At 56.3% G+C, this 22,784-nt stretch overlaps 8 protein-coding genes across 8 annotated transcripts; 6 read left to right on the top strand and 2 right to left on the bottom strand.

The window, feature by feature from the left end:
- Positions 1–341: 341 nt before the first annotated feature.
- MKK02DRAFT_21445 (putative 4-aminobutyrate aminotransferase) lies at positions 342–2,148 on the top strand (the record flags this gene model as incomplete). The annotated part of the gene is made up of 7 exons (XM_053086418.1): positions 342–686; positions 738–888; positions 935–1,012; positions 1,059–1,180; positions 1,240–1,373; positions 1,418–1,730; positions 1,783–2,148. The coding sequence occupies 7 exons, from the start codon at positions 342–344 to the stop codon at positions 2,146–2,148; spliced, it is 1,509 nt and encodes a 502-aa protein (XP_052941570.1).
- Positions 2,149–4,054: 1,906 nt separating this feature from the next.
- MKK02DRAFT_35600 (beta-glucan synthesis-associated) lies at positions 4,055–7,057 on the top strand (the record flags this gene model as incomplete). Its single annotated transcript, XM_053089217.1, has 9 exons — positions 4,055–4,186; positions 4,392–4,640; positions 4,738–5,045; positions 5,223–5,285; positions 5,378–5,749; positions 5,844–6,178; positions 6,393–6,550; positions 6,653–6,877; positions 7,025–7,057. The coding sequence occupies 9 exons, from the start codon at positions 4,055–4,057 to the stop codon at positions 7,055–7,057; spliced, it is 1,875 nt and encodes a 624-aa protein (XP_052941569.1).
- Positions 7,058–7,723: 666 nt separating this feature from the next.
- Positions 7,724–10,366, top strand: MKK02DRAFT_21144 (putative pantothenate kinase; the record flags this gene model as incomplete). The annotated part of the gene is made up of 8 exons (XM_053086367.1): positions 7,724–7,912; positions 7,993–8,058; positions 8,111–8,798; positions 9,098–9,397; positions 9,691–9,922; positions 9,993–10,054; positions 10,110–10,203; positions 10,249–10,366. 8 exons carry the CDS (start codon positions 7,724–7,726, stop codon positions 10,364–10,366), a joined length of 1,749 nt encoding a protein of 582 aa, XP_052941568.1.
- Positions 10,367–10,604: 238 nt separating this feature from the next.
- Positions 10,605–12,833, top strand: MKK02DRAFT_35599 (CND02450-like protein; the record flags this gene model as incomplete). Its single annotated transcript, XM_053089216.1, has 7 exons — positions 10,605–10,677; positions 10,795–11,000; positions 11,300–11,791; positions 11,855–12,083; positions 12,141–12,215; positions 12,266–12,341; positions 12,401–12,833. The coding sequence occupies 7 exons, from the start codon at positions 10,605–10,607 to the stop codon at positions 12,831–12,833; spliced, it is 1,584 nt and encodes a 527-aa protein (XP_052941567.1).
- A 257-nt stretch (positions 12,834–13,090) lies between these two features.
- MKK02DRAFT_41419 (CND01650-like protein) lies at positions 13,091–14,090 on the top strand (the record flags this gene model as incomplete). The annotated part of the gene is made up of 7 exons (XM_053091559.1): positions 13,091–13,249; positions 13,317–13,373; positions 13,445–13,456; positions 13,523–13,641; positions 13,717–13,786; positions 13,859–13,940; positions 13,996–14,090. The coding sequence occupies 7 exons, from the start codon at positions 13,091–13,093 to the stop codon at positions 14,088–14,090; spliced, it is 594 nt and encodes a 197-aa protein (XP_052941566.1).
- Positions 14,091–14,791: 701 nt separating this feature from the next.
- On the bottom strand, positions 14,792–16,100 carry MKK02DRAFT_41418 (uncharacterized protein; the record flags this gene model as incomplete). Its single annotated transcript, XM_053091558.1, has 4 exons — positions 14,792–14,916; positions 14,970–15,032; positions 15,092–15,901; positions 15,959–16,100. 4 exons carry the CDS (start codon positions 16,098–16,100, stop codon positions 14,792–14,794), a joined length of 1,140 nt encoding a protein of 379 aa, XP_052941565.1.
- A 2,635-nt stretch (positions 16,101–18,735) lies between these two features.
- Positions 18,736–20,766, top strand: MKK02DRAFT_41417 (triacylglycerol lipase; the record flags this gene model as incomplete). Its single annotated transcript, XM_053091557.1, has 10 exons — positions 18,736–18,977; positions 19,024–19,214; positions 19,259–19,290; positions 19,334–19,512; positions 19,557–19,627; positions 19,672–19,938; positions 19,982–20,193; positions 20,239–20,343; positions 20,388–20,435; positions 20,485–20,766. The coding sequence occupies 10 exons, from the start codon at positions 18,736–18,738 to the stop codon at positions 20,764–20,766; spliced, it is 1,629 nt and encodes a 542-aa protein (XP_052941564.1).
- A 645-nt stretch (positions 20,767–21,411) lies between these two features.
- MKK02DRAFT_30791 (uncharacterized protein) lies at positions 21,412–22,772 on the bottom strand (the record flags this gene model as incomplete). The annotated part of the gene is made up of 4 exons (XM_053088137.1): positions 21,412–21,569; positions 21,656–21,718; positions 21,800–22,600; positions 22,658–22,772. 4 exons carry the CDS (start codon positions 22,770–22,772, stop codon positions 21,412–21,414), a joined length of 1,137 nt encoding a protein of 378 aa, XP_052941563.1.
- Positions 22,773–22,784: the final 12 nt, after the last annotated feature.

Raw genomic sequence — 22,784 nt, 5'->3', positions numbered from 1 at the left:
ACTCTGGACAGGGTCAGGAACGAGGGGGCGTGCCAAAGGGGGTCGATCTGTGTGTGGTGTGTGCCTTTGTATCAGTCTTGGTTTGTAATCTTTTCTCTTGGGATTTATCTGCTCTATTGGCATCTCCCGGCCCTTCTGGTCCTTCACAAGTCTCTCGAGGACTGCTACAGCTTCAGGGAGGGGTGATACATCCAGACGGCCACGTGTCTCGCTTGCCTGGTCTTGGCCTCGGGAATCTCGCTTGAATTTAGGCGAAGCCTCTTTGACTCCTTATCTCGCCCATAAAATGCTATCTCTTCGATTCACTCTGACCTTCATCCCACTGTGTATAGTCCACCACCATGATCTCCACCCGCCGAGCCGCGATGACGCTCCGCTCATCCCTCCCTCGCTCGGTGCAGCCACTAGCCCGGCGAACATTCAGCACCTCCGAGCTTATCCCGGATGAGCCCGCCCGCCCTTCCGTCCATACCTCCACTGTCCCTGGTCCAGCCTCACATGCTGCCTCGGCCGCGATCGACCTCATACAGGACTCGCGGACACATCAGCTCGTCGTCGACTACGAAAAGTCAAAGGGGAACTATATGGTCGACGCGGACGGGAACGTCATGCTGGATGTTTTCGCGCAGATAGCGAGTATCGCGCTGGGATATAATGTACCTGAGATGATGAGCTTGAGTGATGATGTGAGTGCCTGTATACTCCGGTGTGCTGTTGACTGAGCTGACGCGTCATAGAAAGAGTTTATGACCGCCGCGCTGAACAGACCGGCTCTTGGCGCTTTTCCACCGAAAAATTGGGCCGAGATACTCGAGACGGGCTTGATGAAGGCCGCACCGGAGGGCTTTGATCAGTGCACCACGACACTGTGCGGGAGCTCTGCTAACGGTGAGTCTGGCTCTGTGCACTATTGAAGGAGAAGCTGATAGCGTAGAGAACGCGTTCAAACTTGCTTTTATGGCGTACAAGGCGCGGGAACGAGGGGATTCTACTTTTACCGAGGAGGAGATGAGTAGGTCCTCTGTTTGACTATGCAAGGCAGCTAGCTGATGAGTCAGATTCGACCATGTGGAACCAGTCCCCTGGTACACCCCAGCTATCTGTCTTGTCTTTCACCTCTGCCTTTCACGGACGGCTCTTTGGGAGTCTGAGCGCAACGCGTAGTAAAGCGATTCACAAGGTGAGCTGACTACTGCACCCCCTTTTGCGTCCTGGATGGAATTCAGCTGACACCTCTAGGTCGACATCCCCGCGTTCGACTGGCCCGCTGCGCCCTTCCCTCAACTCAAGTACCCCTTATCTGAAAACACCGAGTATAATGCTGCCGAGGAGAAGCGGTGCCTGGAGGAGTACGAGGATATTCTTGTTCGAGGGTGAGTCTGGGTATTGTCAGTCCGGGCCATGGCTAATGGAACAGCAAAACTACATCGCCCGTCGCCGCTGTCATCATCGAGCCCATCCTTGCCGAAGGTGGTGACAAGCATGCCTCGTCCTCCTACTTCCGCTCTCTCCGCTCCCTCGCCAAAAAGCACGGCGCCTTCTTCATCGTCGATGAGGTGCAGACCGGCGTCGGCGCGACGGGCAAATTCTGGGCGCACGAGCACTGGGATCTGCCCAAGGGGGAAGAGCCGGATATGGTGACGTTCAGCAAGAAGATGCAGGCGAGCGGGATATACCACAAGAAGAGCTTGAGGCCGAGGGAGAGTTATCGGATCTATGGGACCTGGATGGTGAGTCCATCCTGCTTTTCCTCTTGCCGCTATGGATCGAGCTGACTATCAGGGTGACCCGATGCGTGCCCTCCAAGCCCGACGCCTCATCTCCCTCATCGACTCCCACTCTCTCGTCTCACATACCGCCAGGACTGGTACCGCCCTCCACTCTTCCCTCTCCTCAATCTTCGCCGAGGCCGGTCGCGGCATAGACGGCGCTCAGAACCTCCGAGGTGAAGGCAAGGGCACATTCCTCAGCTGGGACATGAAGGATGGACCGCAGCGAGACGCGTTTGTGAATGCTATGAAGAAGCAAGGGGTGTTGATGGGTGGATGTGGGGAGCGGACGGTCAGGTTGCGACCGATGTTGACCTTTGGGGAGAAGCAGATGGGGGTGTTGAGCGAGGCGGTGAGGGAGACGCTGAAGGGGATGTGAGTGGTGCAGGATGGGGCAGGTCGGGGTGGAGTAGATGATTTGTTGACAGTTGCATCTTATTGCATGTTGCACTGCTAACACGATGTCCTCATAGTCTGACAGCACAAAGCTATCCCCTTGTGCCGTTACCTACTGAGGCAGCTCACTTAATATCTGCTGCCAGGCCACCCTAGGCTTTGGTCTGATAGGCCCGCCGGCGTCCCCTCGTCCGATATTTACAGACCGTACACCCATCTAGTCTGCTGGGGCGGAGGTCGGCTCATCAAGCCCAATCGACACCTCGCAGCACCCGGAGCGAAGAAGCCCGGTGTGATACTAGCAAAACAGTTCAAATACATGGAGATCGATGGTGTACAGTATCTCAGATATACGGTCATCGGTGGGGGTGAACATCCAACGCAGCGCGGCAACATTACGCCGCCGGGCCAGCGGGTCCTTCGTTGGCAGTCGTTGCAGACGCAGTTGGTTGGGCCGTGTCCTCCTCCTGCGTGGTACCGGTACCGGTGACTCGTAAGAGCTCTCCGATCCGGTCATGCATCTTCTGAAGCTTGGTAGCCATCTCCTGGTCCACCCCGTCATCAAATGTATGCGTCTTGCGCTTGAACATGGAGATGAAGCCGCGCGACTTGGGCCTGGGAGCAGTCAGCTGACAACGTTCGCATGCTTGCTTTCGGTAAAGTTCTCAATATCCTCACCGGGTCTTTGCCTGTTCACTTGTAATCGCTTGGCCGCATCGGGCGAGCCAGGTCCGGTATCTCTGCCACTTTTGGGCATCGGAGAGGTTTGCGGGGTAGTGAGACTCCGAGTCACCTGTGTAGTGAAGCACATGTTTGATGGTCGCGGCTCTGGCCATGGAGAGGTCGTCCGTCAGGAGAGACTGCAGCACATCGGCGCAGGTCTGGTCCTCGCCCTTCCTCTGGATGCGTGCGATGACTTCTTGCATGAATTCGTCGTTGGAGGCTGTGATGGCGTTGAAGCCAGTAGAGACTGACGAGGTAGCCATCTTCTGGTCTGACTTGTCTGCGCTTTGAGGAGTGAAGGATTGACAAACGACAATGGGGGAAGATGATGTATGAAAGACAAAAGGGGCGGGGGACGGGGCTTCAGGTGAGGACGCACGACTCGCCGTGGCCTGAGCGCGAATCATGACTGACCACTCAAAGGGCCCAAGGGTGAAGGGATGTTCCGCTAGATTGCGCAATCTGAGGAAACGCGATCGATACTGTGCAGGGCACAGACTCCAGAATGTTCTATACGTCCTTGGGGTATCGCTAAGTCCACCCCTCACTTTACGCTCTCGCATATGATCATATCTTGCCACCCGTCCGCCACACCCGCCGCACAATCGATCCGCCACTTACAACCTGAAACACTATCTGAAACACTGGTTGTTTGCCGGTGTCTCATTGCACGGATCTTGCCATTCTATTCCTGGCTGACTGGGTGCCGTAATTTCTCGTAAGCCGAGGTCAGGCGAACAACTTTAAAGGGGAGAAGACGACGTCCACTGTGAATGTCATGATGAAGGGAAGAGAGCGGTGCATCTGATCAGCAATTGAGCGATGGGTGTATACTTCATACTCATACCAACATCTACCTGCATCATAACAGCAAGCTCGTCCTCTCGCTTGAGTAGAAACATCGAGAGACACTCGCGCAAAAAGGAAGCCGCACTTGAAGATCTTAGCCGCGGCTAGACGATCGAAAACACAGCTGTCAGCGTCAGCAGCTGTGCATCCATCCGCCCAGGTCATCCTCGATTAACAAGGAACAGTTCTCGCCAATATATGGCATAGAGGGACTTTCACACCATCCACAGCCGTAACAACCGGCCAGACCATCTGGGAGTCCGCTTTCCTTCACCCTTTCCCCTTCCCATTCTCCGCCACCACCCCCGCCGGCAATCATGAATCCCCCATCTACACCTACCACCCCTCGGTCGAGCTCACGGCCGGATCGGAGGTCAGTAGGCGCTCTGGCGGCGATGCCGCAACGAGGGGAGAGCAGTAATGCGTTGATGTCGGAACTGAGGGGATCGGTGAGTTGAAGTCTTTCCATCATGGTGGGGCTGCGTTGTTTTTGTTATTACCGCGAAGCACGGGAAAGCGGCAAGGCGGCTTCTACAGAGAGTGAAGCAAAGAAGAAGAATGTTATCTCAGACTGTCCAACGTGTTCCCCATTGATACCACACTACCCCTGCCCTCTTCTTGACTACCGTCTTCAACGCCAAGCTAACCCCCCAGCCATCCAGTCCCCGCCGATACGGACCCCGCGCCTCCGCGGCCCCTATCCCTTCCTCCCAATCTTTGCTATCACCCGCCTCGTCCATCTCTGACCGGGAGAGGGATCGACCGAGCTTCACACAGCCCCGATCGAGCTATGCGGTCCAGTCCCAGTCGTACCAGTCGGATTTGACGGGGTATGGTGGGTTGGATGATGGTGTAGAGGCGGATGATGATTTGCATAACCCGGATCCCAAGCGGGGCAGTAAGGTAAGTCCTTCAGACGAAGAACACTCTCCTGCATTCTCCCAGTTTGCCCGGTGTACAAGCACTTAGGCCGATTCAGGGCCGAAAAGCTGACGCCCAGCACGACCGCCTCGGCACAATCTTCACCTCCCGCGGAGTAATCAACATCGGCTGTCTCGTCATCGTCCTCTGTCTCCTCCTCGGCCTCTTTGCGGCCTACCCCATCGCATCCTACTACACCTCCAACAGCCTCGGGACGAATGGCGCGTACAACCTGGGCGGGATCAACTCGACGGGCCAGATCCCGCAAATCACCAATTTCAGGCCGGTTATTGATGTGGATACGCCGCAGAGCGCGATGACGAGGACGGGGTATGATGGGCAGAAGTATTATTTGGCTTTCTCGGATGAGTTCAACAAGGATGGGAGGTGAGTTTGGATTCCGTTCACAAGGTTGAGAGAGGGATCGCGAGAAGGAAGGGGGAGGGAGGGCAGATGTGTTGAGGGTTGGAGCGGGAAGGGAGTGAAAAGAGAGTGTCGGCGGGGGGCCAGGCAAAATTCGACTGCTTGAGCTGAATCTTGCTCGCGGGCTGAGCTGACCTGCAGGACTTTCTACCCCGGAGATGACCCATACTGGACTGCCATGGACATCCACTATTGGCCAACTACGTGTGTTCTGCCTTCTTCCTCTCTCTTTCCTCTCTCCTTATTCGCCTCCCCCCTCCGCCGACCCTATCCTCATCGCCCTTGCTGACATCTAGCGACTTTGAATGGTACGACCCCTCGGCGATAACCACCAAAGACGGCTCCCTCGTCATCACCATGACCCAAGAATCCATCAACGACCTCAACTTCAAGTCGGGCATGCTCCAATCATGGAACCAGATGTGTTTCCAGTATTCCGCGTATATCGAAGTCCGCGTCTCTCTGCCCGGAACGCCAGCGGTCGGAGGGTTCTGGCCCGGTGTGTGGATGATGGGCAACCTGGGCCGGCCGGGGTATGGAGCGACGACGGAGGGAACGTGGCCGTACACGTACGACTCGTGTGATTTGGGGACGTTGAAGAACCAGACGAACGCGGCGGGGACGGGTCCAGCGGGTGCGACGACTAGTAATGGGAACGCGCTGTCCTAGTGAGTTTTGATTTTCTGACATCTGCCTCCGCCTTTGCTTTTGCCTTTGCCTTGCAACGCGGTCTGCGGTGATTTGGGCCCAGCTGACTCCCAGCCTCCCGGGCCAGCGCCTCTCGGCCTGCACCTGTAAAGGCGAAGACCACCCCGGTCCTGATCACACCTACGGCCGCGGCGCGCCCGAAATCGACATCATCGAGGCGCAGACGGACCTTTCTCTGCCCCGAGGCCAGGTGTCCCAGTCGGCCCAGATCGCGCCATTCGATGCGGATTATTACCCGTTCAACTCGACGGACGATATTATTGTGTATGATACGTCTATCGTCAAGCCGAATAGCTACCTGGGGGGCGTGTACCAGCAGGCAGTGTCGAATTTGGCATATGTCCAGACGGCGAATTATCAGTTGACTAGTAAAGGGTTTGCGAGCTATGGTGAGTTTTGGGGTCTTGGGTGTCAGGGGAAGCGAGAGAAGGGGGGGAAGGGGGAAAGGGGGAAAGGGGGAAAGGGTGCGGCGGGAATGAGATGGGATCGTTCTGTGAAGGCAAAGAAGTGGTCGAGGAGAGGAGACCGGCGGTATGGAACAGACATGTGGGAGACGGGGATCATGAGGAATCGACATTCACAAGACCAGTCGCTGACTCGCAGGCTTCGAGTACTATGGGAACCCCAAAGACCGGTCCAACGGATACATCAACTGGCAGTCTGAAGGCAAGCAGTCCTGGACAATGAAGGCGTCGGCTGTGCGAGCCAACCCGATCTCGCAAGTTGGGCAGCGGTTGATCAGTGAAGAGCCTATGGCTATGGTACGTCTTCCCGCTCTTCGCAACAGCATTGCTGGCTTGCTGGTTTCCCTCACGCTCCTTCCCTCGCACGCGAACGTTATGATGAACGCAGCTGACATCCAGGTCATCAACTTTGGCATGTCGAACGGCTTCCAAACCGTCGATTTCTCGCACCTCACCTTCCCCGCTCAGATGCTCATCGACTATGTCCGGGTGTATCAGCGCCCCGAGGGTCGGATGGGGTGCGATCCCGCCGATCGACCGACGGCGGATTATATTGCGCGACATGCGGATGCGTATAGTAATCCGAATTTGACGACTTGGGCGGCTACGGGGAATGCTTTCCCGGTGAGTCTTGAGCTATGGGCCTGAGAAAGGGGGATGTGAGATATGGGGCGGAGAGACCGAAGGTGCAAGAGTGGAGGGAGGAGTGTTTGGGAGTCTGGGAGTCATGTCAGAGCAGATGGACGAGGGCAGTAGCTGACTATCATACAGAAGAACCGCCTGATCGACGGGTGTTCTCAATAAGGACAAAGATGGACGGGGAGGGGGAGTTGGTCTTTGGGGAGAGGACGAACAACCGTGAGAGGAAGTAGGAAGTGAGGAGAGGATGGGGCTGGACAATGGACAATTGGAATTGGACTGTATCTGTGTTGAGGGAAGCTCATGTGCGGTCGAGGGGAGTATCTGTCGATTAATCATATGTATCGTTCTGTGACTGCTGGTATACCTGTCTCGGTATCACTCGCCTGCTTTTGCTCTGCGTCTCATATGCTCGAACGACACCCTTAGCTAGTGATGACCAATCTTGCCCTTCTGACGGCGCACGGACCCGGTTGTTTCCCCACTTGCTACAGCCGACTCGCTCGCTCGGTTCGCCGAACATTTCCCGCCTTTACCTCACTCTACACCTCGTCTATACAGCACCAGCATCGCAGCTCCTTCCACCATCGGCTTCGGTACAGCGACGAGTGGTAGAGAGCACGCCATACGAAGACCTCTCACTTCTATTCGCGTCCCACAATTCCGGGGTGAAGGGATGACACAGCCGTAGAGAGGGATATAAGGCTGTCCCCTCCTCCTCCTCCTCTAGGCTTTGATCTACAGCCCCTAATCTGCCCGCACATCTCTCTAGATCTACACTCGCCGATCGTCCACTCTTCATCGTCGCTATACACCCAGCTCTGCGTCATCATGCAGGCCGCACCCGCACCGGCCTCCGCCCCCTCCCGCTCACCCCTGACCTCACCCCCCTCGGCCGCCCCTCCCCGGCTACACAACCCCCGTCTGCCCGCGGACAAACCGGATATCTCTATTCCGCAAGCGAGGCGGATTGCTGTGGATACGACGGGTGCTCAGATTGTGCAGGAGGAATCGGTCGCTGTGAGCTTTGTGTCCGCTTCCCGCTTTTGCTGACGCTTGGACCGCTTCAACTTTCGAGGGAACCTTGGCTGACCGTGCAGACTCGGGACTCGAGAGGTATCTACTTACCTCATTACATTGAGCCCGTCTCTCACATAGCCATCGACGTAAGCTAGCCTTCTCACCGACGCTTGTATGGGCGGTAAGCTGACCCGACAGATCGGAGGCTCCCTCGCCAAAGTCGTCTACTTTACCCGCTCCTCCGCTCCCATCATCCACACCCCACCCGCCACAACCCCATCCTCGCCCTTCCTCCCTCCCTCGCAGTCCGTCTCCTCGCCCAATGCAGCCGCATCCACCTCGCGCCTTCCGGACGAGGACGACCCTTCTCTCTCCCCCTCCGCCGAAACTCGTCTTCCAACAGTAAACGGCGCCCTGAAGCCCCAAGCTCTCGTAGAAGACTACCTCTCCGTCCCCAAACGATCCTCTGCCGCCTCGCACCGCTTCAACCACTCCGTCAGCTCCTCCTCCACATCCGCTCCGGCCCCTCGGACCCGGGACCGCCGCTTCTCCTCGTCCCCCCAACTGCCCCAACCCCTCCCTGGCGGCCTCCTCAATTTCGCCCGGTTCGAAACGGCCAACATTGACGACCTCATCCGGTGGCTCGCCGACCTCATCCACACCTCGGCAGCCGCCAACCGCGTCTCGGTCGAGCGCATGAAGTCCACCGTTAAAGTCATGGTCACCGGCGGTGGGGCGTACATGTACAATGACCGCCTAGCCACCGAGTTGGGGGTGGAAGTGGTTAGAGAGGAAGAAATGGAGAGTTTGATACTGGGGCTGGGGTTTGTCGCGAGGATTCCGGAGGAGGTTTTCTGGTTCTCGGAGGAGTTGGTTTGGAAGGTTAGTCATCCGGATCCGACGGGGTATCATAGTCATTCGGTGTTGCCGAATGGGGATGGGGATGGGGCGAGTAAGGAGGAGAATGGTGAGGAGGAGAACGCGAGGGTGAATGGAGCAGGAGGGATGGGGGCCAAGTTGAGAAATGGGTCGCCTACTACAGCGACGTTCCCAGATCCCTCAGCTACGCCCGCCAGCTCGGTCCCGAATGGTCGTCCCGACTCGCCTTCCTCCGCTCTTCCGAATGGCACGGCGACCGCTCCTCCCCTGTCCGAAGCTACCAAACTCTCCGTTCCCACCTCAAAGTCCAAGCCGGACCTCCGCCTACCCCCTCCCTCCCCCGCTGCCCCACCTCAGGCGCAACCAGAACTCGAAAGACCCTCCCCACGCCCCCTCAATACTCCGTCACATTCGCCACCCCCTCTTCCGACCCCTCGGAAGAACCCGAGCCCAACTTCCCCTGCCTCGTTGTCAATATCGGGAGTGGCGTGAGTATCGTGCGGGTGGATGAAGATGGGGGGTTTGAGCGGGTGAGCGGGACGAGTTTGGGTGGGGGGACACTGTGGGGTCTGTTGAGTCTTTTGACGGATGCGAGGAGCTTTGATGGTGAGTTTCTTCACTGGTGCGGGTTTTGTTTGAGGTGGGGGCATATCGAATTGGGGAGTGAGTTGGGTGGAGGAAATCAGGATGAGGCTGAGGGTGATGTGGCGGGCGGTGGAAGGAGGGGAATGAGGGAACCGCCAGCTGGAGAGGAAGAGAACAGAGAGTGGAAGAATCGCTCTCGCTCATCAGCTGCCTCTGTTCTTCCGCCCCCGCTCAAGTCCTTTCTCCCCCACCCTGCTGAACACTTTTGCTGCGTGTCGGCCTGATCACGTCAAACCGACCCAGCTGATACTCAGAAATGCTGCTCTTATCGGAACAAGGCGATAATACCGAGGTCGACATGCTCGTCGGGGACATCTACGGCTCGGACTACTCCAAGATTGGACTCAAGTCCAGTACGATCGCTTCTACGTTCGGTAAAGTCTTCAAGAAGGGCCAAACTGCGGATGAGCGGAAAAAGGGGATAAGGCAGGAAGATGTAGCGCGGAGTTTGCTTTATGCTATTAGTAACAACATTGGGCATGTTGCGTGAGTGTATCTCCTTTCAGCTGGAGGATTCGGAGCTTTGTGGCAACCGAGAGTAGAGCTGACTCGATAGATACATGAACGCCGCGAAGTATGGGCTTAACAAGGTGTTCTTCAGTGGCTGCTTCATTCGAGGTGAGCTGACCGGTCGGTACCCCTCTGAGGCCAGGGCGATAAGCTGATCTTTTAGGCCACGCATCGACTATCTCCACTCTGTCATACGCTATTCGTTTCTGGTCGAAAGGAACCATGCGAGCGTGCTTCTTGCGGCATGAGGGCTTCCTGTCAGTTGTCTCATCCATCTTGAGGACCCAAGCTGACAGTCTTAGCGGAGCCATCGGAGCGTGGATCAAGAACGTCGAGCAGCTGGAAGAGACGGATGGGCCGAACGGTATGCATACCGAGGGCGATTCAGATACTCCGGGAGGGGTCAAGCAGAGCATATAGCATGCGTACTCATCGTATACCATCTTCCATGCAGGATCTGTACGAGGTGGACGCACGGATGAACGGAATGCGGGTCAGCGGAAGCTTTTTCTCGCCCCAGCGCGGAACGACGATTTCGCCAGCCGCGAGGAAGTCCGAGCCGCTCTATTGCTGTTGATATCTTCTCTCTATTGCTATCTCTATCTAGGGCTATCAACTACCTCTACGCCCTTACTAGCCGCTACAAAAGAGGAACAGGATGATGTCTTTTGCGCAGGTTGCGAAGCGCGGGGTCGTTGGCGGACTGCGGCAGCAGGTGTTGGCCAAGCGAGGTGGGTTTGGGTTTGGGTTCTCCTCGTACTTGGCTTGGCTGCGCCGAGGTGGGGCAGACAAGCGAGCTGTCTCTAGCACCGGCATGAGTAGGGGGAAGGACACAGCTCACACGGCAGCCTTCCACCCCTCACCCCGTTCTTCCGCACTGAGCAAATTCGCCATGCCCGCCATGTCGCCCACGATGACGGAGGGTGGAATCGCTAGTTGGAAAAAGCAGGAGGGGGACTCGTTTACGGCCGGTGATGTGTTGGTGGAGATTGAGACGGATAAGGCGACGATTGATGTAGAGGCGCAGGACGATGGGGTCTTGGTCAAGATTATCGTGAGTTTGCGTCAGGGTTGAGAAAGGGGAGGGCAGAGGAGGGGCGGGGCGGGATGTCTCGGCTTGGATGAAGACGAGAGTAGGATGAGGTCCGGGACTGGGGTGGACTGGACGTCGGAAGGACCGAGTAGGGGTGGGCCGTCCAGAGGGGAAGCGTTCATTCTCATCCTGTACTCTTTGGGAGTCACCTTATTTTTGGGATTTCTTCGACTTCTCTCACCTGCCGCTCCTCCTGCGCCCCCTCTTCCTGGCTCGCCGCTTCTCAGCCTTTCTCCTTCGTTTCTTTTGCTGACCCTCAGTCCAACGACGGCGCCAAGTCCATTCAAGTCGGAACCCCCATCGCCATCCTCGGTGAAGAAGGGGACGACGCCTCAGGTGCCGACGCACTCATCGCTGAAGGCGCCGACGCCGCCTCCGCCCCTCCACCCAAGAAGGGCGAGGAGTCATCCTCCGCCTCCTCGTCTTCCTCTTCCGGCACCGCCTCGGGAGGAACCGACTCCACACCGACCTCGGCCGAGCCCAAGTCCGAGACCGGCTCGGGATCGTCCAAATCGACCGCTGCGTCCCAAAAGGACGCGTCGCAGGCTGGCGGCGCGCCGGCGTTGGCCACGCCAGCGGACGAGACCAAGTATGGGTCTGGGAATGCCGGGACGGGCGCGCAAAAGGCGCCAGAGCTCGGTGGGGATAAGCCGAAATTCTTTGCGAGTCCGCTGGCGAGGAAGATTGCGCTCGAGAAGGGGGTGCCGTTGGGGAGTGTCAAGGGGACTGGGCCAGAGGGGCGGATCACCAAGGTGGGTCGGGTTTCAGCGATAAACTGGAGGCTTTAGCCTGAGGGGACCGAGCTGATATGACAGGACGACGTGCAGAAGTACTCCGGCGGTTCCGCATCCGGAACAACGACCTCCGCAAATGCCACCACCCCCACCTCTGGCAAGTCGGCCACTCCGGGCCAGGCCGCACCGGTTGCGCCCGCCGAGTACACCGATATCCCCACGACGAGCATGAGGAAGACGATCGGGAAGCGGTTGACGGAGAGCAAGCAGCAGTTGCCGCATTACTACTTGACGGTCGAGGTGAACATGGGTGAGTATGCAGCTGAGCTGATCATGGTTCTTTAGCATGGACGGAGCTGATATACAGACCGCGTGATGAAGCTCAGGCAGATGTTCAATAAGGCCGGAGAAGGCAAGACGAAGTTGTCGGTCAATGACTTCAGTAAGTTGGCGTCTTTCTGATACAGAGTGGGCAAAAGCTGAAATCGATAGTCGTCAAGGCCGCTGCTCTTGCCCTTGCTGAGGTGCCCGAGGCGAACTCTGCTTGGCTCGGCGATGTCATCCGACAGTAAGTTACCGGCAGCTTGATATAAGATCTCTCAGCGTCGAAACTTCGCTAATCTCCAGGTACAAGCGCGCCGACATCTGCGTGGCCGTCGCCACCCCCAATGGCCTCATCACCCCCATCATCAAAGACTGCGGCGCCAAGGGTCTCGCGGCCATCTCGGCCGAAACAAAGGCGCTCGCCGGCCGCGCACGCGAATCCAAGCTCAAACCCGAAGAATACCAGGGCGGAACATTCACCATCTCCAACTTGGGCATGTTTGGCATTAACGATTTCACGGCCATCATCAACCCGCCCCAGTCGTGTATTCTGGCGATTGGCGCGACCAAGACGCAGATGGAGGTGGATGCGTCCGAGGAGAAGGGGTGGAAGGCGGTGCAGGTGATGAGGGCGACGTTGAGCTCGGATCATAGGACGGTAGATGGGGCGGTGGGGGCGCGGTGGTTGAAGGCTTTCAAGGAGTATTTGGAGCAGCCGTTGACTTTTATGCTTTAGAGGGTTGGAGTGGAGGGATAGGATTGGATGCATGGGATAGATCTATGCTGTGATGGGCTGGGTAGGTTCATTTGCTCTATCTAGCAGAGGGGTAAGAGGGCAAGAGAGGTCACCGGTAAGAGGAGGAGAGAAGCACGAGAAGCAAAAGTCTGTGCACGTGATCAGATCGATCAGAACCTCCACTTCTTGCACCGAGATTTCCTCAACCCTTCGCTCAACCACCTTTCAACCTTCTCCTAGCTATATATACTGCAGCAATGGCCTCCACATCTACAGCTCAGCCCATACTTCTCCCGGGGCAGCCGCTCCCGCTCAATTTGACACGGGCACCGCTGCCCCAGTGCGGAAAGGGGTGTTATGAGGCGAACGGGCGGATATTGGCTAGTGTGATTGGGAGACCGAGGAGGGACGGAGCGGTGAGCTCATACGACCGCGACCGCTAGTTCGGATCTATGGATAGCGGAAACAGAGCTGATAGCGTAGACGGTCAGTGTGATAGGAAGGGAAGAGGCGGGTGTTGTACCCGAAATAGGAACAACAGTGAGCTATCCACTGACCTCTCCGCTTCCCCGTCTTCTGCATCGTTTCGAAGACAGAAGCTGATAGACTAGGTAATAGGAACAGTACGTCACTCAGCTGGCATCGCCACCAGACAATATCGGGGGCAGAAAGAGCTGATATGGCATCAGATGACCCGCTTAACGCCCCAACAAGCGCACATGACAATCAGCATAGTGGACGATCGGCCGGTACAGGAGAGCGGGGCGGGCGATGAGTTTGGAGGTGTGGTAAGAATAGCAGATATCAGGTATGTCTTTCGGCTCATACCCACTCAATCCTCGAGATTCTTTCTACAGGGGCAGGGAATCAGCTGATCCTTTAGGTTGACAGAGAGGGATAAGATCAAAATGGGGGAATGTTTTCGGTTAGGCGATGTTGTCAAGGCGAAGGTGGTGAGCTGGCATCTCCACATCAATCTCTTCTCCATCAGACAGGGAGACGTGTGGGACAGAGCTGACGAGTAGTTATCGCTAGGTGATGCCCGGAGTTATTATCTCTCAACGGCGGCAAATGAGCTGGGCGTAGTGTACGGGACTTCAGAAGCGGGTGAGCTCGCCACTCCAGATCGAACAGCTGGAAGAGGCCAGAGCTGATTGCTTAGGGAATGCGCTTTTGCCTGTGTCGTATCAGGAGATGGAGGATGCTGTGACGGGGAGGGTGGAGAAGCGGAAAGTGGCCAAGCCGGAGGGTGTTTAGGTAGCGTTTGGTGAGCTGCTGATCGCACCCCTGTCCTGGCTGCAACAATAAGCTGACGAAGAAGTTTCCATTACCACCATGTATGCTTCTTGAATCTGCACTGACATGTCGTGCCCTAAGTCTCATTGCGCATCATCCCTCACTCTTCACTAATTGATAACGATACCTCACAATCGCTCATTAAGCGACTAGGTCTTGCTTGCCGGAGATTCCGACATCGCACACTAATTGAGCGGGACAGAAGTAAGGCCCAGCTTTGCCTTCAAGCGATGTAGTCAAGCCAGAAGTGATAGCTGCCCACCCTAATCTGACGGGGTGTGAAGGTCCAGAAGATGAGGACAGATATCGTAAGGCGATACCCGAAGCTTTTGTATCACGAGGCAGCGAATGAGATGGAGTCGTACAAGGGTATCTCGGAAACGGGTGAGACTTGTGATCCTATCCCCGGAACATCCATGGGGGTATTGCTGACACTCTAGGGAATGCTCTGTTGCCTGTACGTGTCAGGAGGTGGAGGATCCCGCGACCGGGAGGGAAGCAAAGCGGAAAGTGGCCGAGCCGGAAGGTTCATAGATGTGGGTGAGCTTGCTTGTTTGCGAACCGTTCTGGCCGGGCATGATAGCTGATTGCTCAGATGCTCAGCTCAACTGATGCATACCAAAATCAGAATCAGAATCTATCCACGTCCATCTCAGCTGTCATCAGTCTTCCGTGTCCATCGGCATAGGCACATCGTAACCCAGCGAAACGAGGCACTCGGGAGTCTGCGCGTACTCCAGCATCTCGGCAAGCGTGACTGTCTCTTGCGGCCCTCGCTCATGCCACTCTGAGCGATCCGTCAGCCCCGTCTATCAGGCTTGTGACGCAGTTCCGACTTACCCTTGCAGCCGAGCATGATCGTCAGAATGGGAGCGTACTCCAACTCGAGGGCTGCGCGCTTCGCTGGAGAATTTTTTAGCTCGACACATCGCGACGGCATTCATTCACTCATGGTCACTCACAGGCAAGGTCAGCGGCCGCAGTGGCTGACCCGGCGGCTGATGTGGCCTTCCATCCATCACTGTGAGCGTAAGTGGTCGTGAGGTACTCGACCGCCTCCTCATGAGTCAGCCCGGCGTCTTTGACAGATTCAAGAATTCCCGCTTCAAAAGCCTTGAACCTGTCGAGGAAGCCCTTGGCAACCTGGTGCTGCTCGTTGCCGTCCTGAAGAAGGTCGCTCAAGTAGTGCAGCGATAGCATGTCGTTGGCGCGCCCCTTGTATAGCTTGCTCTGACGCTGGAGCAGCCTCGTGCACTCTTTGTCGTACGCGCTCATCCCTTTCGCGACGTCCACTGGAGTCTCGAGCTCACTCTCATCTCCGAAAAGAAGACGCGCGACCGCGATGCTGTTCGGGACACCGAGAATTGCTTGGACCAATCCTTGATCCTGCGCGGTGCGCATGTCATGCGGATGGTCCGGCTGCTGCGTCTGAGTCTTGAGGAAGGTATGGAGTTCCTTCATGTAGGTGTGCATGGTGCCCGTCGACTGACCCAGGCATCCGCTTGTCTCACGCATCACAGTGCCCAAGACATCCTTGTCAGCATCGCTCATGTCCTCCAACCCGTTGCTCCAGACCTTGAGAGCGAGATCCATGACTTGATTGTGCGCCACCATGGTGCTCAACTTGTTGGCAGCATCCATGGTCAAGGTTTTGATCAGGTCGGTTTGGGAAGCGAGTTGGGTGACGTAGTCCTCTTCGGACATTCCGTCAGTACGAAACTGCGCGTGGTAGATGGGCTTCATCGCTTCGATGAATGCCTTCTTGGCGATCTCTGTCCTGCTCAGCAAATTTATCCATTGTAAAGTAAAGCGAGAAAATCGCAACTTACTGACGCCCTTCTCGTAGGGAGGATACAGAGTGGGATTGCTGCCTGACCCACAGAATGGATCATTCGGACAATTGCGGAGAAGGCTGCTCATCCGGCTCCTTGCAGCCTCAAAAGCGGAAGCGGTGAGCGGAGCAGTCGACATTGCCAGAGATGCTGCAGTGACGTTGGTAATGGAAACGATTGGGAAACTTGAGGTTGGGCAGTAAGAACGAGAGGTATTGTGCCTTTGTATGTGCCAGAAGGGAAAGTGGCAAACTCAAAGTGGGAATTCACCGGCGGGGGGAGGGGGAGTGCTCGCGCACTGCCAGACACCAGGACGTGTGACACTTCAGGGCCAAGATTGCGCAATTTAGCTCAAAGGATAAGTTACACAGAGGGCAATCATCAGATGATCTGACACGCTAGTGCCCAAGGAGGTGAGTATGCAAGGAGGAATTCTGCTGGCCAGCACAGCGATTAGGCTGAGATCTCGGGGTCTCAATAAAGTCCTGCACCCACTCGAGTGCGCTCGCATGTTGATGGCAGTCATCACAATGAGCGTCTAACGGGGCTGGCCGCTGGCGTGTCATCTCGCATCATTAAAGATTTATTATCCGCGCCTTTTGCCACTTTGGCCTCTTTGATCCACTCCTGCCCTGTCAACGCAGACCCCGATGCTGTTGTCTCACGGTCCCACCCTTATGTCATATCTCTTGCTTCTCTTTGAAGCTGTTGCGCGTACTATACATGCATGTGTCGAGGGGCAGTCGCGAAGCATACTGACTGGGCCGAGTCCGGTGCCGCCTATAATACTCGATGTCTTTCTCTCCTGCAGCCCTTACATCCTCGGCACCCTTCCTGCATGACAGACCTCGGTCTTCCTATCAAAGAGCAGATCAAGTGAAGCCTGCGGGACCGTGCTCGCGCATGTGAGCTAGGCTCAACTAAGCCTCTTGCTGGGCGGATTCGGTGATCTCCGCCAGGAGAGGCTTACGACATCATCCCGCTTAGCACCGTGCACGCGGGGTGCGGGTCCGCTGCAAGATACCCGGTAGATACCCGTACCCGATCGATGAGTGGGGTACGGGTCCGAGATCCGAGGCGACTTCTGGGTAGGTGCGGGTCCGGGTCTCAGCCAGAGGCCGGACGCTGGGTATGGCCGGGTAAATACCGGGTATACCCGCTAGATCCGGCTTTCTCGTGCTGTAGACTGGTCAGGTTGACGCCTTGATAGCTGGACTCGAGAGGCGTATGACCGTCATCTATGGGACGCAGCACGGGCGTCACAAGCTCAAGAAGGGCCCACTCGACCTCAAGAGACATCACGAAGTTGGGCTTACGAGATGAGGAATGAGGAGACCAAATTTGCCACCCAGTGGCGAGTGAGGCAAAAGTAAACGCCGACGTCCTTGGCGAGCATCTAGAGTACTGGGATCGCTATGCTAGCTCGACAGGGGGATACACTGGTCTTATTGAGCCGTTGCAGCGTAAGGGAAGGTCAGTATGGGGTTATCTATCTCGACCCAGGGGTACTGGGTTTACTCGGTATCTACCGGGTATGGGCAAAAATCTGGGTACGGGTACGGGTATAATACCCTCCTTGAAGTGGGATACAGGCAGGATACGGATACCACCCCGGGGCAAATCCGGCAGTATCGGGTACGTACCCGGACCCGCTTTGCACAATGCTATTCCCGCTTGAACCGCCGATGAGGGGGTGCGGATTCGCGATTTTGGCCCTTCTTCTGCTACCTCTTTCTCATGCATGCATACAGCTAGAGTCCAGCCAGAACTACGCTGGATACTGCAAGGTCTCTTCTAGGTCTATGTCAGCTCTTGCTGCGTATGAATGCCCGAAGCAGGAGAATATCGCGTTAGCAAAGGGCTGGGTTTTGGCATTTGGCTGGTAGAAGGGGAATTCTCGCTGCTGCCCAGAGAGCCCCCTTGCCCTGGTGATGGCTATATCTCCACACTTGACAGTCCAAGGCAAGTCAGACTTTGCATGCAGGTACATCACATGTATATGCACCCTCAGACCAAGCTTTAGGACTATCTGATACTCGCTGCATGAGATAGCACCCACCAAAGCTGAAAAACAAGGCGTTTAAAGCTCATTTCCGATGAGGGGGTGCGAAATCTAAGGAATATTTGGGCCTGATATTCAAAGAGCTGTCGCCAGTTGCAAGCATGATATTCCGTTGATTCAAAAAGCAGGTTAGATGAAGTAGACTCTCAGGATTACAGCTGTACCCTTTACATTTCTCTAAGTGCATGTATACTCGAGATATACCAGTTGCAAAGAGATGGGGTGGTGCGAATCCGCACCCCTTCATCGGCGGAAATGCCCGATGCTGTCATAAGCCTCTCCTCCGGAGGTCGAGACTCTCCGGTCGAGAGGCTTACGTTGAGCCTACATGTCGCGGAGGACAGGGGACATGCCGATTCTCCTTGCGCTTCTCTTATCTGCATCCATTCTTGCACCTATAGAGACGACCAGAGTCGCATCATGAGACGAGCCAGTGACGACTCTATCAGCACGTCGGCACTCCCGTTCTCCACCTCTCCAGACACAGCCTGGAACCAGCTCGCGGCTCTCGGCTTGCTCGGCTGCGGGACCGCCGCGGGGTACAATTCTCCGCAGATGCCTCGGGCAAGCTTGTCTTATCTCACCGCTCCGTCGTTCCTCACGCATCTGTCACCTGACCCATCAATCTCTTGCCCGGACACGAGTACACTGATGTAGCTATAAGGAGACCACTGAACCCCCTCTCGTTTCCCTCGATCGCACTCCCATCGCCATGCTCTCCCTACTTTACGCCATCCTGACCTTGCCGCTCATCGCGGCTCTGCCTAATGATCACCCTCTCCAGATCCGCAACAACGGCGGTCTAACCGTATACACCAAGGCCGGCTCCCTCATCGGCACCTTACTCCCTACCTTTGGGCAAGAGTTCTTTGGGGGCATCAGGTACGCGGCGATCCCGAAGCGCTTTGAGCCGCCCAAGCCAGCCACAGCGTGGAACGGAACCTTTGATGCAACGTGAGTGATCCATACTCGGTGATATTATGCCTAGCTGACCCCACAGCAACTTCACCGCGGCTTGCTGGGGTCAAGGCAACCGCGCTTTCAACCAGAGCGAGGATTGTCTCTCCCTCAACATCATCCGCCCCGCCGGTACCAGCCAATACTCGAACCTCCCGGTACTCCTCTGGGCGCACGGCGGCGGGTTCTGGGGCGGGTCTGGCATTGATCAGCAGGCGAACGGGAGCTATCTCGGTACGTCTCACCGAGACATCGGTCTAGACCCAGCTGATCATCAGTACAGAGCTCTGTCGAAGCTGGCCAGCCGATCGTGAGTTTGCATCTATAACGACTGTGAACTAAGCTAATGTCAGATCTTCATCTCCATCAACTACCGTCTCCTCTCGCTTGGCTTCCCGTCCGGTCCAGAGGCTCATAAGGCCGGTATCGAGAACCTCGGCCTGCTCGACCAGCGTGCTGCGCTGCAGTGGGTCCAAGAGAACATTGCCGACTTTGGGGGAGACAAGTCCCGAGTCACCTTTCAGGGCGAGAGGTGAGTCTATGAGTCTAAGCAGTGGGGTTCAGCTGACGCTTCAGTGCTGGCGGCACCAGTATCGTTCAGCATCTCGTCGCTTACGGCGGTCGCGATGACAAGCTCTTCAGTGCTGGTGAGTATCACCGCTGCCTGTCCTTTACTTGTGCTGATCTCCAGCGATCATCGAGTCTGGTTCGTTTTACAATCTCTCCTGCGCTCACGACATCAATGCCATCCACGACAAGAACTACGCCAAACTTTTGAACGAGACCGGCTGTGCCAACCTCGACTGCCTCCGCACCCTCGACATCGGCAAGCTGTACAATGCCTCGCTCAAGTACTACGACCAGTTCCTTCCTTCCATTGACGGCAAGATGTTCACCAAGCACCCGGCGGAATCCTGGAGTGAGGGCAATTTCATCAAGATGCCGCTCCTCATGGGTAGTGAGTGGACCCCTCTTCATTAAGAGCCAGAGCTGATCAGCAGCCAACCAGGACGAGGGAAGTATCCTCAGCGTCCTCGGTCGCAACAACGACACCGCTCTCATCTCTGGTATCACCTCTCAGAACGGCACGTCGTACACTATGCGGAACTCCACTTTCCCTGCCCTGCTCGCTGCGTACCCCAACGACCCCGCTCAAGGTGTGCCGCTGGGTACGGGTCGGGGACTCTTGGCTTCTGGCACAATGGACAAGAGGGTGAGGATATCTTCGACAAGATGTAGGATAGAGCTGATGATACAGAGTAATGTCATGTTCGGCGATGCTATCGAAGACTCGCCCAGACGCTGGATCACTGGTCTCATGGCTGCTACCGGCCAGCCCACTTATGCCTATCTCTTCCGCCAAGTGAGTCGTCTCCGCTTGTCCATGCTACAATGCTAATCCCGCAGGTCCCGTACATGACCCCAATCTCGATCGGGTCGACTCACGCGGTCGAGGTATGTCCACTTGCGGTCCTCCCGCCTAGACTTGAGCTCACACCTTCAGGTCTCGTACGTCTTTGGCGATCCTACCAAAACCAAGTTCGACCCCTCCGGCGCAGACGAGACCCTCTCCAAGGTTATGCGGAACGCCTGGACCGCCTTTGCCGCCAATCACAATCCCAACCGGAATGGCGTTCCTTACTGGCCCGACTACCGGTCCGACATGAGCTTCATGTCGCTCGCAATCAATGCGTCGGTCGCTCAGCCGGACACGTACCGGCAGGAGGGGATCGATATTTGGATCCAGGAACGTATTGTCGGTTGTTCGGGTTTGAGTAACCCTTGATCAGAGATCTAGAAGGGGCAGACTGGCGCTTCGTACATACTACATCCTATAATATTTGTAAGGGTTCGTCTTGTTGCACACTGGAGTACTGATCGGATTGACTACTGTGCTCTTCGGACTAATACTCTTCAATCGATTCAATGGGAGCATCAAACCCTCGTGTCGCTCATGGTCTAACGACGGGTGGATCGGCGGAATGGGTATCAGCAGATAAGACAAGGTACATTTTGATCAGATGGTGGGCCGCTGATCGCTTGATGAGGGAGTTCATACGCTCTATGACTATACGCCAGCGCCGGCAGAAGGAGTACATGCCTGCAGTCAATCGCCATTCCCAGAGCTCCGGGGAGCCAGCGATCCTCTGCATGCGGACCGTCAACCGCCGTTTTCCTGTTGTACGTCAGTCATCGACAGAGGGAAGTTTCAGCTGCCGGCCGGTCTACCAAGGCGAAGCGCTATACCCAGTGAGCATCTATGTGTCGAAAGAGAAACACAAACACGCAAGCATAAAGCTGGCGTGGCGAGTCCAGCGCATTGGTGTCGGCGCCGGGCGGTCCAAAGATGGGTGTAATGATATATAAACATCGCTCATTCACAGCGTCACACGACCCACCACCAATCCACAGTAGTCATAGCGGTAGCTCTTCAGGTGGCAGTCTGACCAGTCATTCCTTCCGCACCGGACGTCCGGCTCAGCTCCTCCAGCCTGTCCTCCCACATCTCCGCAAGATAAGGCTTGAACTGCTCACTTCTCGTGTACTCCAGCATGCCTTTCAGATCGGCAGAGAATTCGATATCCGGGTCTGATCGACATGAGCTACGAGCTTCTGCGGAAAGGAGATGAGTGGATCCAGGATCGGAGTCCGGCGCACTGCAAGTAAGTACTCACCTTTGCAGTCGGTCCGAATGACCCTGACAATTGTGTGCTCTTTCTCCAAACCCTCTCTCGCAGCTGAGTCATCAGTTTGGGGTCCGGTCATTCGTTTGTAACGCCACGTGCACCATCCGAGGCTCAGAGGGTCAGGGGACTCACATGTCTTGACAAATGGCTCACCTCCGGCAGAGGCACTCGAGACGCTCTTCCAACTGTCGACGAGGCACGGACCATACATCGCTGTCATGTAGGCATCTTGACCTGACGGGTTCAGGGGGTCTTGGGTACAGTAGCTTGCAACCTTGTTCTCGTACTCGTGCACTTTGGTAAAGATCTTCCTCAATTCGACAAAGGCTGCATCCGTCTCTTCTGGGTCCAGTGCATCCACCCGCGACTTCAGCTTCTGTAGGCTCTCCGTGGCTTGCATGCGCCGCTTGAATCGCAAGAGGTAAGGCGCGGTGCAAGATGTGGCGCCGGTGGTGATGGATTTCGTAGCGGCGGCCATCCCCCGACTCCCCGGCCCTTGAGGTATCTCGTCCTCGAGAAGACTGGCGATCAATGCCGTCTCGGGCAAGAGTATGTCATGAACGTAAGCGCAGTAATCACGTCCAATCGTCTCCATGTATTGCCGTCGCTTAATCCAGCAGGTCTGCATCCACCGCCCGAATGCTGGATTCATGGTTGACAGCGTTTGGACTGCACCGCGAAAGATCAATGACTGCGCTTGGTCCTCGATGGCCTCGGACTTCCAGAAGGGCTGTCCCGGCTCATCAGTGTGCTGGCGTGAGAGGTCCCGTAGAGCGTTCAGGACGACCATGGTAGCAAGCGAGGCGGTGGACTCGTGAGCAACGTCGTCGAGGGTCTTCAGATCCGCTGCAACCTGGTACAATGCCTGCTTCTCGGTAGCGTCATCGATCAGACCTAGGGCCTTGGTCAACTTCATGATCGCCGGTACCTTGACTGAGTGCGTCAGCAACGTCATGGGAGGGTGCTCCATATTGTTACAATAATACTCACGACTCTCTCCGTTGACTGGGGGCAAGGTCAGGCCGTAGTACGGATACCGGGGCGGAAGCGAAGGGTCCCAGTCCGTACCGGAAGAGGTTGGGACGGAAGTGGACTGCTCAGCCATTGCAGAACAGAA

Source organism: Dioszegia hungarica (assembly GCF_025882075.1).
Source record: "Dioszegia hungarica strain PDD-24b-2 chromosome Unknown MKK02contig_32, whole genome shotgun sequence".
NCBI classification, from domain to species: Eukaryota; Fungi; Basidiomycota; class Tremellomycetes; order Tremellales; family Bulleribasidiaceae; genus Dioszegia; species Dioszegia hungarica.
This window is presented reverse-complemented; position numbering and strand designations above follow the sequence as displayed.